Here is a 19,186-nt window from a genome sequence, read left to right as displayed (position 1 = left end):
CCTCTTTTCTTTGAGCGACTGAGCAGAAAACAGCACCTTCTCTGCAAATATGAGGGACTATAAAATGGGAAAAAATTGGAGTCACAGATTGAATTTGACCTCCTGCCTGTGACATTTTAAAGACATACATGAGGAATCTGCAAGGATAAAACTTGTTCACATGAATTAGATATTTCTAAATATGGTGACATTGAAAAAGACTCACCTGCAATTAAGATTACTAGCTGTTAAATACTTAAATTAAATATGAGGACTTATGACAGGGTAAAAGTCATAATTTTCTCAGATTTTAGCTCAGCTTCTGTAACAAAGTATTTGTGATTTCTCATTGTGTGATTAAAAAAAATCATTTTATTGGGTTCAATTTGTAACTTTTTGGGGTTGGTAGCCACAGACTTCGTTCTTCTTTCTTTATTATGATTTATTTGTCAACTGAAGTTGGAGCCACTGATTTTCTCACGTTAAGCCCATGGGCTAATCCAGTCACAGCTTACAAAGACCAGCAGGACCTCGGTTGCTGCCAGATTGCCCATCTCTTGCTACAGTAACTTGGTGCTCCTTACTTCTTATATCTATATGAACTTTTCTCCCTTGTGTTCTACCACCACTTTCCTGAGATTGACCTCCAGCCAGCATAGAAGCTGATCCACTATCATGTGATTGTGTCCTGGTTGCAGTCCTAAACTGGAAATCCCTGCAATACCCAGGAGTCCTGCATTATTCTCAACTGTGTCTCCTTCTTTACCATCTGCTATTTAATATCAATATTATCTCTGAACCCCTTACGCTTGTGCTTGATTTTTGATATTCTTTTCATTAGAAACTGCCACCTGAGAGAAAAGTGGTACTTGCCGAATTCAACGCAAGTGCCACAAAAGTCGAAATCCTGCAGGTTTTCGACTTTTGTAGTAAAGTTTTCTCTCAAATTATTTAACTTTTTGTTCAGTATTTGTTTCCCTTCATGTGGATTGACTTAGATTTTCAGGTTTCAAAAATATGTTTTGAAATGTGAACTTACAGAGAAAACCAGAATCCCAGATAGGCGCCATAGTAATTACCATCATTATGGAAATTAGGAACTTATTAGTATTTTGTGCCAGCTGTCTTCAGGTGAGGAAATAAATTATTTTTTGATGCTGCCATTCCTGTAAAGACTTTATTATTATTTGTTCAATTTTCAACATGGAACAATAGAAAAAAGAATACAACAGACGGTTTGTTTCATTGTCGAGGGAAGCTGTGTGATATTTAGTAGGAGCAGTGAGGGAATTAATTAACATTTGGGTGTTCTATTCTTAGCAGTGAAAGTACAAGTCACATGGTCAAGTCAACATTCAGATTCTTGACAGATCTCTGCTTGTGTGATCTAAAAGCATGAAGCAGAATAATGGGACATAGTAAGACCTGGCACTCAATGAGAGAGCCTCCTTCTCATATAAAGGTCATGTCTCAGATTTAAAAAGTAAACAGCCAAGATATTATACTCTGCTATGATATACATTCCCAGTCTAGACACATTTTATTGGAAAATGTTTCAAGCTCTAGATACCAGGAATTTATACTATATGTGAATTGTCCTTTGTTTACAGTTTTATATTCAGTTTACAACACTAAACAATTCAATGCACTGAGCAGAGAATATCTGCTTATATTCAAATAGAAGGAACTTTTTTTACTTTTTGATATTCACATGTTTGATTAATGCATTTGGCGATTATGCATTTATTTACACATAACATTACTTGGCCAGCATCAAAATGAGTGCCACAATTGTTTGTTTTAAAGATGAGTCTTTCTGCCTAAGGACAATTTTTAGGGAAAAACATTGTCTGAAACTGTAAAAAAATTTAGCAATCGGAACTAAACTCACACATATATAGATTGCTACATGGGTAAAACAGTATGCTTTTGAAATCCAATCTTTTTAAATCACTGTTTTCTAAAGCTGAACACTAAATTTGGAGAAAATAATGGCAATCTGAATAATTATTTTTGAGAGGTAGAGCCAGTTAATCTTTTGTTCCTTTGGTTCCTTTTGTTTGGAATGTGGAGATTTTTTTTTTAATGCTGGATTGTGTTTTGTTTCTGGTTTGTTCTTTTTTTTCTAGTTTTTGTGTGTCAATTTCTTAGTTCCTGTTTTGTATTGTTTTCCAGCATGTCATAGTCCTGCTACCCTCACATTTATCAAGTATCCAATAAATTGACTCTCACTTATATTTATCCCAATGATCACTTCCCTCAGTATTTAGTTCATTCAGTACTTGTTAAATTATCTTGACATTCTCCATGTCTCTGGGGCTGATTCTTTGCATTTGCCTCATTTGGATCATTTTTCTGCCTTGAACTCAGTTTCATAAGTTTTCATTATCAACAGCAGTACGGGCATTTATAACACTTAATTCTTTTGATCAGCACTTTGGCAGGTTTGCTAAATCTGAAAACATTTAGGACTTTTTGCTTGACTTTTTGTAAATTCTAAAGCACAAATTTAATAAAGTTCAACATCTGTGTTGATGATCTATTTATAGAATTAAGAAAACTTCCAGTGAATGTTTATATTCATGCTCTCATTTTGAAGACAGTGACAATTGTTTACACTGTAAATACTTTTCTGTTCTGCTCTTCCCTCTCCTCAAGTTCACGTTTTTATGACCCCCCCAAATTTTATTTCAAACAAGAAACGTGCAGAAACAAACTAAAACATGGTTGGAAGAGAACAAGATATGACCATAAATAAAATATCTGGACTTTATACTCAGAATGAATCGATGTAGAACAACAACCTGTAGTTCAACAGTAATCACTTATGTCCTGCCTACTTTCTGATTGAAGACCTGCCATATCCAATTAGATAAAATCAGCAACAGAGTTAGCAATACCCAACAGTCGTGAAACGGCTCAAAGTCAATCTTCAAGCATCAGTATCTTGAAGACTGACTTTACTCCCTTGGCAAAGAGCAAGTCAAAGTTCTGCAGGTGCCTGCAAACGAGCAATCATTTGTTTATTTGATCCAGGTGTGTATTGCACCATTGAGAAAACTAAAACATGTTCTTGAAGACTGACTGGACACCCTTATGTAGACGGCATAAATATACACATTTTATGAACAAATATTGAAAAGTAACTTAACAACTAACGCGTATCAATAACTTTCTTTTGAAGTTAGGAAATTCCACCGTCACCCTTCACCGACACTTTGCCATTTCAATGTTTCCGACTTTTTCACCGTAAGCTAAATAAACTTGACACTTGCGCTGCATGTGTGAAATGTCAACCGCCCCTGATGTGGTCAGATCAGTGAGCAGACTCTCTTGTTTGTCTCTCCTTTCACCTTTCACCATGGACGGATGTATGGAGCGGATGAGCGCGGCTCTGATTGGCCGTACAGGGACGCGCTCCCAGAAGGCGCATCAGCCGCTCTCCTCTCCTCTTGTCATTTCTGCTCATACGACTCACATGCCCGTGAACGCCACTGGGCTCAGTGCGCGCATCTCTGCTCCAACTTCAAACAGGTCCCGTCAGCTTACTGGAAAGCAGACGGCTTTCACGATGGATGCTTCCGTTTATGATATCATACTGGGAGAGCTTGAGGAGCTGAACTGTAGTTTGATAGAGCATTTTCAAGACACTTTTTATGAAAACGCTTCATTGGCTCTGCTGAGCGCTGATGGTAAGATGGATTTGTTTTTTGTTTTTTTTTTCTTTTCTTCAGATTTTCCTTGTGTTATTGCACCTTGAAAATACCTAACAGTCTGATTTATTTGTTTTGCATATCTTGCCCTGTCCTAAGGTTTATATTGCAATGTCACTACTGATGAAATTGGAACCTGCTGGCCGCGGAGTAGCACTGGCAGGATTGTGGAGAGACCGTGTCCTGCTTACATCAACGGAGTAAAGTACAACACAACGAGTAAGATATTTAAATAACAGCAAAAGTTTGATTACATATATGGAAGGCAAAAAAATGTTTATTTCTTAAAAATAATTCAAAAATAAAAGTGGGCTTTTTTTAAGCAATAATTTATTTACATAGAAATAGGTCTTGAGTAATAATGCTGATAATTGTCAAACGTCCTGATTTCATGTGATGGGATCCACCAGTTTGCTGATTCACCATTGGCTCTTTTTAGAAATGTTTCATTTGTTGTAGGTTCATTCAACCTTTTCTTGCTTCATTGACCTTCCGTCTGCTCTGATGTAAAGCATTACTGACAGTAACCTATTACACCTGCTGTTGTTGAAACTACTACTTGAAATATATTTTTTTCATGAAACTTTTAAGGGCAATTCAATTTCTCAAAGTGTAAAAGTATCACTACCTATTCTCACATTTTGTTATGTTGCAGCTCTAAACTTCAGCACTTTCCATTGGGATTTTTGTGACTGTCCGTCATAAAAAAAAATTACATGATTCTAAAAGAAGATTTGTACAAGATTATATTTGGCTTTGAAGATAATTAAAAATTGTGGTGTGTCTTTAGTCATCTTAAAATAGTAATTTCCCAGAACCTCAGTCTGCAATAGTTGCAGCTGAGAATCTTTGGAGCTTTTCTTCTGCTCATCAAGGCACAAACATCATTGCTTATTCATCTCTTGCAAAAATAGTTTAAGATCACATTAAATAAAGACCATCTATGAGCACCAGTTTTTATGGTCTTACCGCAGATCAGGGGTTTGAAGCTGGAAGTAATTTACAATAAAACTTAAATCATAGGTCTTCAAACTCTTATTCAGTTTTTAGGTTTTTCACTTAATAATTGCATTGAATAACAGAATGACACTAAAAGTACCAGAAATTATTATTTTTTTTTAGATCTATTTTTTGGCAATAAATTGCAAAATGTAATCTTTTTGCAAAAATAATTAAAATAAATAAATAAATAAATAACACCCCTTGCAAACATTTATTTTCTGATATAATCTGAAATTAAAATTGGTTCTTGATCATAAATAACACATTTTGTATTGTATATATTTGTCAAATAAGTAATCTTTCCTTTAATAGTCATGAAATATTTGGGGTTAAAATCTTTGTTGAATTTAGATGTATTAAACACAAAAATAGCTCTTTATACTGTAAAGGCTCCTGATCCCTGCAACAGACCCTTCATTTCTGACTGGTTCATTCTTTCGCATGACAACCGCTTAACCATTGTATTGCATCTCTAGCTGTACGCTTAGCGTTGTTGTCATGCTGGAAGCTGAACCCAGTCCCCAGTCCCAAGTCTCTTACAGTATTAATAATGTTTTCATTGAGAATTACCCTGCATTTTACTGCATCTATCTTCTTCGTTTCCCTGCCCCAGTTTAAGAAAAACATGCTGCTTCTGCTATTTTTCAGCTTGCAGATTTTGTGTGGAGCTTGACATGGACGGTTCTAGACAGGGGCCGACAGGGCCCACTGCCTCTGCAGAACTAGTCCTGCCCCCTGTTTTATGCAAGGTGTTGCACTTTTAGCTTCATCTGTATTGAAATAAGACTAACAGTTTTCATCTGTTCGGTAAGGAGTCTGCAACCTGCAACCCCAGAGCTGCATGTAGCTCTTTGGAATTGTGGCTCACTTAATTCATTTTTTGGCCTCACTCTGTTAAAGCTGGTCTAGAACCAGCACTGATTGACATGCAGTGTCAGCTTTGCCAAATAAGTTGTTTTGGTGGAAGAAAACATGGCTTCGATGACAGCTGACTTTGAGCTTTCACTGTTGACCTGTTTGTGTGCAAACAGAGCATGTTGGTTATGTGCTTTATGCAATTTAAATATAGTTCTATGAACAGGAAGACTCGGGCCCAAAAACAGTTGCCACATATTAGTGGCACACACACCTCCAGTAAAAATTTATATTTATACAAAGTGAAACCAAAAATGTGAATCAAAAATTGCATCTCTTTTTGTTCTTCCCAAGTTTTCAAACAAAAGATTAAGAAGGTAACTACTCCATAAATTGTTGATGCTGCCAGAATCTACAGACTGTGGTGCTGTTGTCAGTGGATCGCTCACATTACTGCAGGTAGATGCTAAATGACAAACAAACCCTGAAAAAAAATATCACGCATTTCTACACTGTCCAGTCATCAATATTTCAATAAGGTGCCAATATCCTGTACACAGAACAGAGGGATGCATAATCAGATGACTGGAGCAAAAAGTAGCAACTCACATTTAAACTATAAAAAGCGAGGTAAAAGATTATAACTGTTGGAAAGTCAGCACCTCACCGATTGCATATGGATGAGGAACCTTTGAGGTGATAATGTAAAATGCGCTGGTGTCAGCACAAATATGATGTTGCACATTTTACAAACCGAATTAGGAATTAGAGATAATAACTTCTTCATGGAAGCACTAAAAAGCTTTAAGTAAGTTGATGTAATAAAGGTCAAAATGGGAGTAAAAGCAGTACCATGCTTTCAGCAGAATATCAAATCTGGTGACAGCTCAAAGGCCACATAATTTTACAGCTGTAATATGAGTTTGTTGAATTCAACAACATATGCCAAGTGGGTGGTGTTTATTTACCGGCTTATAAACTCAACTGGCTATTAGCATTTGTAGTAGCTGAGAACAGCCTCTCTGAGCACAGACACTGTCATATTATGTAACTCCTGTACCAATTATGAGACCCACAAAGCCATTAGCTCAGTTTTACAAAATAACAACACTCCTCTACTGTTCCAAAAATGTTGCGTTTCCTGTTTAGTTATGGCCTTTTTCAAATAACAAAGTCACCAGATTGACCAACATTAAAGGAAAAAAAAAATGTTGTTGTATTGACAGCAGTGATGTCAGTGCTGTAGTTTATTGCTCGGCCTGTGTTCTTTTTGTTAAGCGTTCATCCTGACATTTATACTGCAGGAGGTAAAAGTGTGGTTGGAAATTTGAAGTTCTTTCAGGCTATTAGACCCACAGATGACAAAAGGAGGGTGGGTTGCTCTTTTGTTGAGATTGATTGTTTCATGAAGCTGCTGTTTTGGTTTATTTCTGTGGCTTTAATCAGACAGGGCTCTGATGTCATGTTCACAAACGTTTTCAAAGAGGATGAGAAACTGTAGCCAAAAAATAAGGCTGTCTATCCCAGAGACTAGAAGAAAACTACAAACTAGCACTGTAAAACATCCACAATTTCTTGCAAAAGTATTCAAACACCACAATAAAGTATTTTTTGCATTTTAGCAACTTACAGCAAAAACATAAATATATTTTACTGTTTATTTTTTATAGAGCATCCTAATTGTGAGGTGAAAGGACATGGTTTTGATATTTTAAATAAAACAAACTAGCAAAATCTGTAAAGTGTGACATGCATTAATTCCCTTTTAGTAGATTTCAGACTCTACTGTCTGATCCTAAGAAGATTCTGTCTCTAAATGCCTGTTAGGGTTTTTCTGTGTGAAGTTTTATGATTTCCTGATCCATGCGTTGCTTTTTTCTGGGTATGTGTAGATAAAAATTAGTAGTGATGCCTATATGCTGTAGGGACTCCTTTCAGCAAGAATATAGAAGCTGGTTGGAGTTGATTGGAAGTTTGGATTGAGTTTAAATAGAGCAACCTTTCTTCAGGCTACAAAAGGCTTGAAAGTGGAATGGAGGGTCACTTTCCAGCTGGACAGCAGGTCTGAAGATACAGCCAGAGCTACAGTAAAATGGCTGAGTTTGAAGAAAATTCATGATTTAGAATGGCACTGTCAGACGTAAAACTTGCTTGAAAATTGATGTTCAAATGCTCTCCATGCAATGTGACTGAGCTTTACTTCTTTTGTAAAGGAAACTAGGAAAATACTTTTTCCCTGTAGATGTTTGAAGCCGATACATGTGTCACAAAAACAGAAAAGGGCGATTTTCCAAAGAACTGAGTCTGGTGGACTGAATACAAACACATTTTTAAATATTTTTAACAACAATAACAAAATCAACCATAAAAATGTTTAATTCACATTTACCATGTTTGAAAATGTTTTCTTGAACCTCACAATAGTATTAGTTTCTGTTGCTTAATAAAACTAAAATCAAAATGGAAAACATTGAGGCTTATAGTTGTAGTATGATAAAAAAAGTAAAGAAAAACAATTCAAGAGATATAAATACTTTAGCAAGGGACTGTATTTGCCTGACACTCAGTACTGCTCATGTTCTCCACCTTACTAGTTTCTCATCTGTATTGCATGAGCACATTGTTACCTTTCAATTCAGAGTTATTCAGTATTGCAGCTTTGAGGTTTCTTTTGAGCTTAACAAATGTTATGGTTCCTTGCTTGCCTTGAGCAAATAGTTGTAATCTCACATAATTTCCTCTGCCGCATCTTTTAATGAGCCTATGCAATTGCATATTGTCCGATTAACTCAAATTATGCTCCAGCTGTTTCATTTGTTTTTAAGTCAGGATATAGTTTCCTCTGGTGATTCTCTGCTAAATTTCTCAAGTGTGGTATTAAATTCTAAGTTGGTTATTATAGACATTTATGTTCTGTTATGTTTTTTGTGATGGCTTCACCACAAGCAACAACATATCTAATTAAAGTTTATGAAAAAGACAAGAGCCTAATGATGGAAGTATTATTTATTATGCTAATTATGCAATTGCTGTTTATTTTAAATAGATGAGTCTGTTGGTTGCTCTGTGTGCATGTCAGAGCTGTAGGTAAAATTAATTAATTAGTTTTTCTCTGTCGCTTTGGTACATTTCTTGAATCATCCATAACATTTGTAAAGCAGTAAGTGCATTTCTCAAAACAGTTTGTTCAAAATGGCAAAACTCCACAGGTTACCTTCAAAATCCTTAGCTCATCTCTCAAAGTAAATATATGTAATTGAATGTGCCAGTCTCATTGGAATGACAAGTCCTTGTGTCATTGTGTACAGTTAAGACAGTCCTGCTGCTAAGCCATGTATTGTCAATAAAACATTTCACAGTGGAATTATTTTTTGATGCAAACTATGGCTTAGGTTTTGATGAGACTTGTAAATTGTAATTCTGAGAAACTAATTTGCATAGTTTCATATTTATACTTTTACTGTTTATACTATAATTTGTTCACAAACCAGGCCATTGTAATACAGAAAGGAGAAAATAGTAATGGAGAGCTCAAAGTAAAACGCAAAAAACCAAACATGGGAACATAGCACAATGTTCTTAAGAAAAACAGTTTTTGCAGTGCTGCAGGGTTTACAGTGAAGTCTTCTACTCCTCCTGAAGCTCACCGTGAAGTAATGTACCATGAACAGATTTGGAGAAAAAGACAACTGGGAATGTATAGAAATATTCTTCACATATTATAACTTCTTCTATCATTTTATATGTACAGGATTATTGGGTGAACTTATGCTTAAATGTTGTAAAGTTTAGACGATTCAACAAAGACCCATGCAATACATTCTAATCAATATGACATAAGTAATTGAAATTAAAGGAAAGAGCAGACAATTGGATGTAATCACTTGTAAGGGTGTACAAAAGCGTTGGCAGCTTGTTCAAAGAAATTGAAAGTGGCTTTTTTGATGTGCACAAGTGAGAAAAACTAATTGCAAAGAATAAAACAGGACGTTTAGTAAATGTAAAGACATCTCTGTGGGTGTGCAAACAGTCATTATTACTCTAGACAGTAATAGTTCCCATTCTGCAGCACACAATGGGAACTCTTCCGGAGTGCTCCTTTCCCATGAAAACACCTCTTTTTCCATCGCCTGCAGTATTCATGCTGTCTGACCCATGGCCTAAACCTAAGTGCTCTTTCTTGACACGACCCATTTCTGGTCATCTTCGGTGACTTACTTTCATAACAGTTCCATTTGGATGTGAGTCTTGACTGTTTGGCACACACACATGTATATAGTCTGTGCTAAATAAGCAAATGAGACAGGCACCATACTGGAATTATAAATTCACAGTAAACTGGAGGTATCCTTGTGGTGTTTCCCCATTGAAACTAGGTATAATTGATGGTCTAGGAACAGCTTCAACAATCATAGATGAAAGATTTTTGGCACAAATTAGGGAGAGATCTATTGCTGAAAAGTGGGTTCAAGGGTGAAGTTTTGCTCCTGACAGGTGGGTTGAGTGCAGCTGTGGTTCGAATCGCCTCTTCACAGCCAGACAGTTCTCGCATTGACCCTGCTGGTTGGATTTGCCCTTTCTGTGAGCTGTTTGCATCATCAGAGTGTAATCCCCCACAAGCTGAATGTCAATTTGGGCAACATCCAGCCCTCTGGGACCCTTCCCAGTGTACAGCTGTCATATATAGACCTTTATCTGAAAACCATCTTCTCGCATTTTACAAATCATTTATTTGTAAAAATTTTGTTTTCTATTATTCTTAGTTTGACATGTAGTAGAAAAAGTGAGTTTTGAATACATGAAAGCTTTTCTCTATAAGTATATTTTTAATATGTATACTGATGTGATATTCACACCAGATGTTGGTAACAACCCAGGTAATCCACCCATGCAAAAAAAGCAACAACAAAAAACAAACAAAAAAGAAAAACAAATTAGTCCATTAATAATGCATAAGGTGGCACTAGGAGCTGGCATTAAACATGGTTCTGGAAATGCATCAGCTGTGATGGCACCATAGGTAAATCCTAATCTAATCACATTCCTGAAGTGCAATTTTTTTACCAAAAGATTTTCTAGTTTCTGGTGCCTTCTTCCTTGCACTTTAATCTTTTTTAACTTTTCAGTTTGTTCAAGATTGACTGGACTATAGCAGTGTTATTGATTTTCGTTCAGAAAATCAGTATATGGATTCTGTCATTGTCTAGCATCCATTTTGCTCTCTAATCTGATGTAGGTTGTTTATCTGTTCAAATAAACTGTGCACTATAATAGGTACATTTCACAGCAGCTGAACTTCTATATATATATTTAAATAGGTTCATTATTATAAACAAACATTTTGACTTAAAAGCATCCATTTTTACCATCAAGACTGTCTAGATGGGGTTTACCAGGAGATTTTCTATTGTCTTTAAACTTCAGTTGCTCAGTCAAAAATTGACATGAATGCTCAAAAATGTGTAAAGGATTGTTGGACAGACAATTCAAAGCTTCAGATTTTCTATACATTTTGTTTCATTTTCTGTCCATAAATAACAACCACAGCAAAAATCAGATCAGAAAACTTCCTTGGGCTAGTCGCTAACCTGATAGTTTTAAAGGCTGGAGATTGATACTCCAGATTGATACTGCTTTATGCAAACATCCCTTTGAATGAAGCAAGCTGAGGGCGACAGGTACACATTTAAAAAAAGGGAGATGCATAGGCTTAAATTTCAACAGAGTTTTTGTGAATCTGAATTTTTTTCTTGCCATTGCTGTAAGACAAGGACCAGGGTGACACAGTTAGACACGCACACCCACAAATAAATATATGCAGATTAAAAAAAAAAAACTTGTGTTTGTGATTAAGTGAATAAATAATGGTTTCAATAGACCCCAATTACTGTTCATGCACTATGGTACAAGAGAACGTGCCAGTTAAAAGAGAACTTGCTGTTGTGCAACCTTAAACTATGTGCTTTAGTTCTCTCCTAGTTCCTCGCTTCAAAAGCAATGTTGTTCAGATCAACTTTCTCAAAAATGGTTATATGAACTTGCACAGATTGAAAGCAGGGCTGCTTTTTAATACTGGCACTTTTCTGCTATTTTTTTTTTTTTTTTTTTTTGTGACTTTCACATGTTATCTTCCATTCCACTCTACTTTAAACTGCAGGTACAGGTATAGTAATTGATGTTTTTTTATATCTTAGGTTGACTTGGGTTATGACATTTGGTAAACATATCTTGTCAATAGCGCCATTAAAATATTAATGAAGAAAATTATTCAAATGTTTGGTGCTTCTTTTCCACACTTGATGTTTAAATGTAAAAACATAAAAATATTTTAGCTCAGCTATAATTCGAAATCCAGAAAGAAAGCCCAGACATCTTCTTGTCCAGTGATTCTCTCCAGTTCCTTCTGGTGGATCTCGAGATGTTACCACACCTGAAGGCAAGTTGAAATAGAGCATTTCAACTTGCTCCATTTCAGCAAGTTGAAATGGAGGTGCCAGGAGATATACTGATCAGATGCTGAAACATCAACTAGCTCCATGCAATGTGGAAGAGTAGTGGCTCTTCTGGATGATGGAGAGCCTCATCCCATCTCAGAGTGAGCTCAGCCACGCTATCTAGGAAGCTCCTTCTTGGTGATCCTACACAGAATGTTTTTTTTATTTTTTTATTTTTTCCAAGCTTTGGCTCCTGGGGCTGCATGGTGCCCATTTCAAAGAGACTATTAAAAGCCCGTTTCACATGGGGCCACACCTGCAGGGAGGAACATTCAGGTCAGGTGCGAAGGGTGTTAGGTGGAGGCAAGGGTGGAAATCTGGGTGTGCAAATCGCCTGCCTCACAGTCTGACTCTCATGACATACATTTTCAGCTCAGTCTCAAAATCATTTTTGCTACATTAGAGTTCCTGTCATGAAATATTCAGTGAATCATTACGAAGATTCAGAAGTGAGAGAAATTAGGCAGATTTAAAATTTTTAAGGACGAGGACAAGGAAAATTAATCTCGGTGTTTCTGTTGGAAATGTAAGTAGTGTAAAGCACTTGATTAATAGGATTTTTTTTTGCCCAGCAGCAAAAACATTTATAGAACTCCTAATTGCACAGCTGATGCCAATCTGTGGAGGGCTTCTAGGTTCTACAACAAAATGACAAGACTCCAGAAACATTTAGATCCTGCTGGGTTACAGTGAATCTCGTTTGCTGCCAGAGCGAATGTAAAATGACAAAATAGGTCAGACCAAGAATAGAATTAGGACCGAACATCCCAAGAGCAGGTGTTAATTAACACAAAACTTTAAAACATGCCAGAGTAGGTAAAGTCAACCTCATCAGACAGTTGAGTACATTGTTTTGCAGTCCAAGGTTTGATGCATTTTGTTGTGTTAAACATTTTGAGTTAGGATGGAACCAAGAACATATTCTCCTTCATTTACCTCCTGAGTCTCAGGGGTGAACATTTAAGGTAACAGATTTGCGTGCACGAGAAAGTTGACCTACTCTCATATTTTCAATACAATCCCTTGTGCTCTGAACTCCCAGTTGTTGAATTTTTAAATGATTTAGTGCAAAACCTTGGTGGTTCTGAATATAAGCTCAAAGTCAGCAAAATGCATCAGTTCCTTCAGAAAAATTAGTGATCTTACATATCTAACAGGCCTGTTCAGGTATGTGGTTATGAATTCTTTACCATTTTTGCAAGTTCATATTAATATTAATGTCAATGGAGAGTGTCTTAAGAGCTTTATGCATTTTTAAACCTCAGTGCTCCTGTTTTTTGGGGGGATGCATTTATGTAATTCTCTGGTCTACATAAAACGAACATTAGAGTGGGACTGAATTTTCACATGCGATTTCTCTGCATTGCTACATTAATGTAATTTGCCTTCTGTCAAGCCCCAGGCAAGATTACATGTTCAGAAGGCTGAAAATTATAATATCTATTTCGAAGTTTTAGTTTGGAAAATTAAAGCAATATTTTGGTGGTCTGTTTGTCTTTTTTATGCTTACTCATACTGACAAAATATAGTTTACTTAGGGAATTCACTTCTTTCAGGTCAGAAAACAAAATACATGATACGTGTTGCATGTTGTCCACACATTATGACCCACCCATGTCAACATAACTCACAGCTCAGATTGCTTTTTCTGCAATAGAAATGTATTGATTCTCTTATCGGGATTAATAAAGTCTGAGACTTATCAGGACCGCTGTGCATCTTGGACTCAGAGAGGACAGTGAACCTTTATCTCTAATCGAAGAAGATGAGTGCGTGCCACCCTGCTTCACTGTCGGGAGTAGAGATAGCACGGAAATGAGATGATTTAACTGAGATATCCATGATCATTGAACCTAAAGGCAAAAAAATAAAAAATAAACACAGGCTGGAGAACATATGCAGTAGCTCAAAAAGGTATTAATGTAACACTTGAACTTTTTCCAGTTTTATCACATTATAGCTACATACTTTGATGGACGTTTAATATGGCACACTAACACAAATCAGCACATAATTGTAAAGTGAAAAGACAATATTACATAGTTTTTATGAACAAAAATATGCATGGAAATGTATTCAATTCAAAGTAAAAAAAAAAAAAATTAAAAATTTGGAAGAAGGTTCTCTGAGTAGTTAAGATCCAAATGGAGATCTTATTTTCATTCACAATGGCTGGATATAATGCACAGTTGTTTGAAAGAAACTTTTTAAGACCTGTATAATTTTCCGAGCATTTTGCATTTATGTTTTTCTTGTTGATAGCTCTAACAGTTTCCCATAAAAATGCTTTGAAATATTCTGTTACAAGTTCAAGAGGTAACTAGACTTTTCTGAGATACATTTCTTGTGGTCTAAAGTCACCAAGTTCTGCTAAAAGAAATGAGACAGTTTTCTGAATAACATTTTGTGTCCCAAATAGAAAATTTGGCTTTTATTTCCATGGATCAACAGTTATGCCAAAGTTTTGTGACAGAGCTGTCTGCCAATGACTGCACTGCTGTCTGGGTGCCAGGGTTTGGTTCACACTGCTGTGTTGATGCTGTGGGCCAATTCAAGATGTAACAAGACTGCGCCCAAACAATTCCTCCACCCTGATATATTCCTTGAACAGCAGAGAGATTAAGAATGAAACTGTAAATCAAGGATATTTCTATTGGGTACATTGTTTAGGCTGTTTGCTGCTTATGCTGATGTGAATTGAGTCTCTGGGTATTCTCTCATATGGAAACAACTTGGTTCATGGCTAATGCAGTGTATTTTGTAAACACATCCAAAAGAAAAATGAGGAGTGGATATCTGAGCTTGTCATTATTCTAGACCTCCGGTCAGAAAAAAAAGATTCTTGCTCTACTGTAATTGTAATTTTCTTGTTAAAATGCATAAAAAGTTTTTGCCTTCAAGAACCTTGTTTTGTTAATTCACAAGTTATATGGTCACCTTCCTAAAATAATAGTCTAAGTATTTTTTTGTCAAATGTTATTTTGGCAAAAACAATTCTATCTCTTTATTTCCAAAGGATGTTCTAAACAAAACAAAAAAAGAAGAAAAACACTAGTGGCAAAACATAACTGAGACAGTTATTTTGGAAAGGTGATGTAAAACTTAGTATTTTCCCTGAACACAATATAATATCTACAAATTATGTTTCAGTCCATTTGGTCCTTTTAAATTTTTTGTTGTCATGTTGCAAAATCCATTTTAATATGTGTAAATTATTTATGCCCAATCATGTGTAGTATATTATCTCACATTTGACAGGGTGCACTCCACAATTTCCTAAAGCAAGTCCATAGATTTTAGACCAGGGAACATTGTCACCTTTGAAGCAAAATGGGGAGATTTGGAAACCTGAGAACCTGTCAAGGGTGACAAATTGATGTTTAGCTGCTCTGTGGGTACTTAGCTGCACTACGTGACACTCGTGGATAATTCTGCACAATACAAGACCTTACAAATGGAAGAATTTGGAAGGAAATTCAAACTATTCTGACTTGATGTACTGATGCGCTCTGCTGCTATAACCGACAGAGGAGAGTGACTATCCCTTCAGGCACTGGCTCCTAAAACCCTTTGCAAAGCCCCCAAGCGCAGAGGAGGCACATTTTAATACAGGTCACATATGTGTGCACTCAACTGGGGAGCGTGTCATTTGGCTCCTAAAGTGAGGTATTTTGCATTGACCATTTAGGGTTGAATGGGGATATGGATAGGGCAGAACTAGAGGCAGAATCTGTTTGCAAACCTTGAGGTGCATCTATAATTTATGGTGTGCGTAATTGAAAAAAGCTGGATTTTTTTCAGGGACTTACCTAATTTTCGGCTTTAGGACGCATGCGCAGTATTTTTAATTTTTTATTTTTATAGCTCCTATGCAATGTTGTCTAAATAAGACCTATTCCTCTGCAGAGCTCAGTGACATGCTGATGAGGGAATTTTACTATATAAATCTTTGGTCTTGGAGAAAACATACATCCGAATGACACAGGATAAGAGCTTGAGAAGACTGGAAGTAGGGACTCCTGTGCTGGACTGACGTTAGTTTTTCCATGTGTATTTTAATAGGACTCAATAATAACTCTTATTTTATTATCTTTTGCCACTATAGCTGGTAATGTGTGAGAAAAACCTACAAATTATTTAGGGTTACAGTCTTTTTACTGAAAGATTAGGGAAAAATCTTTTTAGGGGAATACTTGGCTTTGAACATTGTAATTATTAACTAGTGTTACAGAAACACACTTCTCTATTTTTTTTCTCGAAGTTTCTCTACACTTCTGCCAGGTGAGAAGTAGCTCAGAAGTGATGCATATAAGCATGGTTTGCAGTTTCAATTAACATATGAGATTAAATACCTGCAAATTTTGGAATATGCTTACATAATGTTAAATTTATAACCATTCAGAACACAATATAAATTACTTTCATCACAATCGAGCAATGGGTCATTGGTATAAAAATTTTCAAATGTTATATATTTGCACCTACCCAAGCTGGATTTCTGTTTGGGTTTCATGAAGAGATCAATGGACCCATCTTTTCTGTGACTGCTCAGAATAAAGTAGCTGCACCACAGCTGCGTATGAAATACTTTTCCTGCTGTGAATTTACCCACTTGAAGCCTTTGATACACCCTTTCCTGGTTAGACATGGCAAGAGGTTGGTCCTTCAGCAAATTCAGGTCAAACATGTTGCAAATTTCACTAGTCACTGCACACAAAGTCCCCTATGGGGCCCAATAAGCACCAGCCTCCTCTGGCTCTTCTTACAACTGCCACAGCAGGCGGACATGACACAGTGCTCTACAGAGCGTGACAGAAATATCTAAATCATACAGACATTTAAGTAGACAGTTTTACTGAAAAAAAAAGTGTGCCCTCAAATTTTGGCTTTTGTGGTGTCCTGTGAAATTAGATTGATAGCTGTTGAAAGAAAGGTCTTGCCTACCTTGCTGAATCTGTTCATATACAATGCTTTGCAAAAATATTAGTATCTTGTTGACTTTTTGTCTTTACATTTTGTCATGTTACAAAAGCAATTTTTTTTTTTCTTAAAATCAAAGGTAGGGTACACGTTTGTAAATTTTTTAAAGAATTTGCTGCTCCACTCTGTCAACACCAGTCATCTTTTATGTACATTTACAGTCTTTTAGAGTAAGTCTCTAGCAGCATGTTTGCCCATTTGTCCTTGTAAAACGGCTCAGGCTCTGTCAAATTTGGTAGAAGATGTGTATCCATAAGTTTTATAGCCTTTCTACAAATTATCAATTGGATTTTGATTTTAACTGTCACTGGTTATTTATAATAAAATGGTTTCATTAGTGGTGGGACCGATACATTTTTTTTTATCAAGGTAATTGCATGATATGTAATGAATTATTCACTAGTTGTCTACATTTGATCAGAAAAAGTGTTTGCTGCTGCTTACATATATACCAGTCTAAACTCAGGAAAGGGAATAAATTTGTCCAGAGGTATGTACTAATATTTACTCAATTTCTGCTTAACTCAGCGTTCGTTTGAACAAAATGTACTTCTATAAGTATTTTTCCTCAACCATGTAGTCCCCATCTCATTGATTCTGCTATGCATATAGCTGTGAAGTGAAAATATCGTAAACAATATGTTATTTCTGGAAGTGCTTTGCATTACTCTGACATATGTACACTACTTAATTATTTCAGAAGCTTTTTGTTTCAAAAATAGATCAAGAAATTAGTTTTTTCTACAGAAGAATTTTTTTTCACAATGTCAGAATTTACACATTATTTTGTATTTTACCTACCTAATTATTTAGTTTTTATAAATTAAATCAAATGTTATGGTCCAACACTCACTCAGTTCATGTGTTTAAAAAAATCTTCTCTCATTGGAGTCATATTTTTATTTCATTAAAAATATGTTGAAGTGCTTCAGTTAAATTTTAGACTACTCTGTTGAAATCTGTATATGTAAATGACGGTCATCAGCACTGGTGTAATAGAAAAACAATGTAGTATTCTGACTGTAATTTTGGAATGCAATCAACCAAACCTCAGAAATGTTTCACACAAATTCCACCCACAATCTCATATTCCACCAAATGGAAGGGATACCAGAGGCAATGTTTCGCGAAACCCTCCCACGTCCCCTTTTAGGACCATCAGACCACATTGCTTTCTGCTCATACTGTCAGTTTATTTCCAGCTGTTGAAAAATGGATCACCACATTCTGATGAGATCCTTTTAGAACCCTATCCCCAGGCGCATCAAACTAAACGCTCAGACCAGTCTGCATCCTGACCAGTTTGCATTTGAAGCAAACAAACCTACAGGGAGTTTCATATCCCCTGCCTTATATCCCATCATCACAAACCCTGGAAATAATGATTTTGACACAAGTTTTTAATATCTACCTCATGAAAGTAGTAGGACTATCAGTGCTGGATATTGGACTTCCTCACAGAGAAATTTTCGGCTTGATAAGCAGAGGCACTTCTCTGTGGTGCTCAGCACAGATCTGCCTGGCTATATTCCCGCGGGGTTATTTGCTCATTTGTCCTCTCTTTAAAGTTTAATAAATGACACATAGACAACTCTGTCATAAAATCTACCAACTCAGAAAGGGCACTGAGAATTCACACGGGGGAAAGTAGTTAATTAAACCCAAAGCTCAAAGTCAACAAAACCAAGGATCTGATTGATGAGTTTTAGAAAATAAAAGACCAAAACACACAAATCTGTCTACACAAATAGAGTAGAGGTGTAACGAGGTAACATATTGAGGTCTACGGGAACCTGGGAAAATTAGCACACGCCTAATTGTTTATTTAGAAAACCTGGAGAGAACTTCACTTCTCAATTATTTCTTTGGCATCCACAAAGGAGCCATAGTAACATCACTTCTATGTTCCAAACCACCAGGAACACAGAAAAGGGGAATCTGAAAGGCCATTGAAGGAGTTGGACACCTGCAGTGTAGGTTGTTGCATGAATGGAGTCCTGAATAAGACTGCTTCAAATTAATCAGTCATTTGATATTCTGGGGGGTCGATAGGCAAAATGCAGTCGAGTCCTTGAGAAACCTCTCTATTCTTAGCAGCAAGCAGAATCTTTGCCACTCTGGGCAAGTGCCTCAATGGCTCATCTCAAAAACCGCAGCTGCATT

General features: G+C 36.3%; 1 protein-coding gene across 1 annotated transcript in view; it reads left to right on the top strand.

Moving 5' to 3' along the window:
* Positions 1-3,457: 3,457 nt before the first annotated feature.
* Positions 3,458-19,186, top strand: part of LOC129361952 (corticotropin-releasing factor receptor 2) — a 42,408-nt gene continuing 26,679 nt past the window's right edge. Inside the window, exons 1-2 of the mRNA XM_055033210.1 lie at positions 3,458-3,671; positions 3,792-3,911. Coding sequence (XP_054889185.1) covers positions 3,458-3,671; positions 3,792-3,911 — 334 coding nt within the window. The remainder of the gene's footprint in view (positions 3,672-3,791; positions 3,912-19,186) is intronic.

The sequence above is a fragment of the Poeciliopsis prolifica genome, unplaced genomic scaffold (genome assembly GCF_027474105.1).
Source record: "Poeciliopsis prolifica strain line A6 unplaced genomic scaffold, Auburn_PproV2 SCAFFOLD008, whole genome shotgun sequence".
NCBI lineage: Eukaryota > Metazoa > Chordata > Actinopteri > Cyprinodontiformes > Poeciliidae > Poeciliopsis > Poeciliopsis prolifica.
The sequence above is the reverse complement of the archived record's forward strand: the minus strand, read 5'-3'. Positions and strand labels throughout refer to the sequence as shown.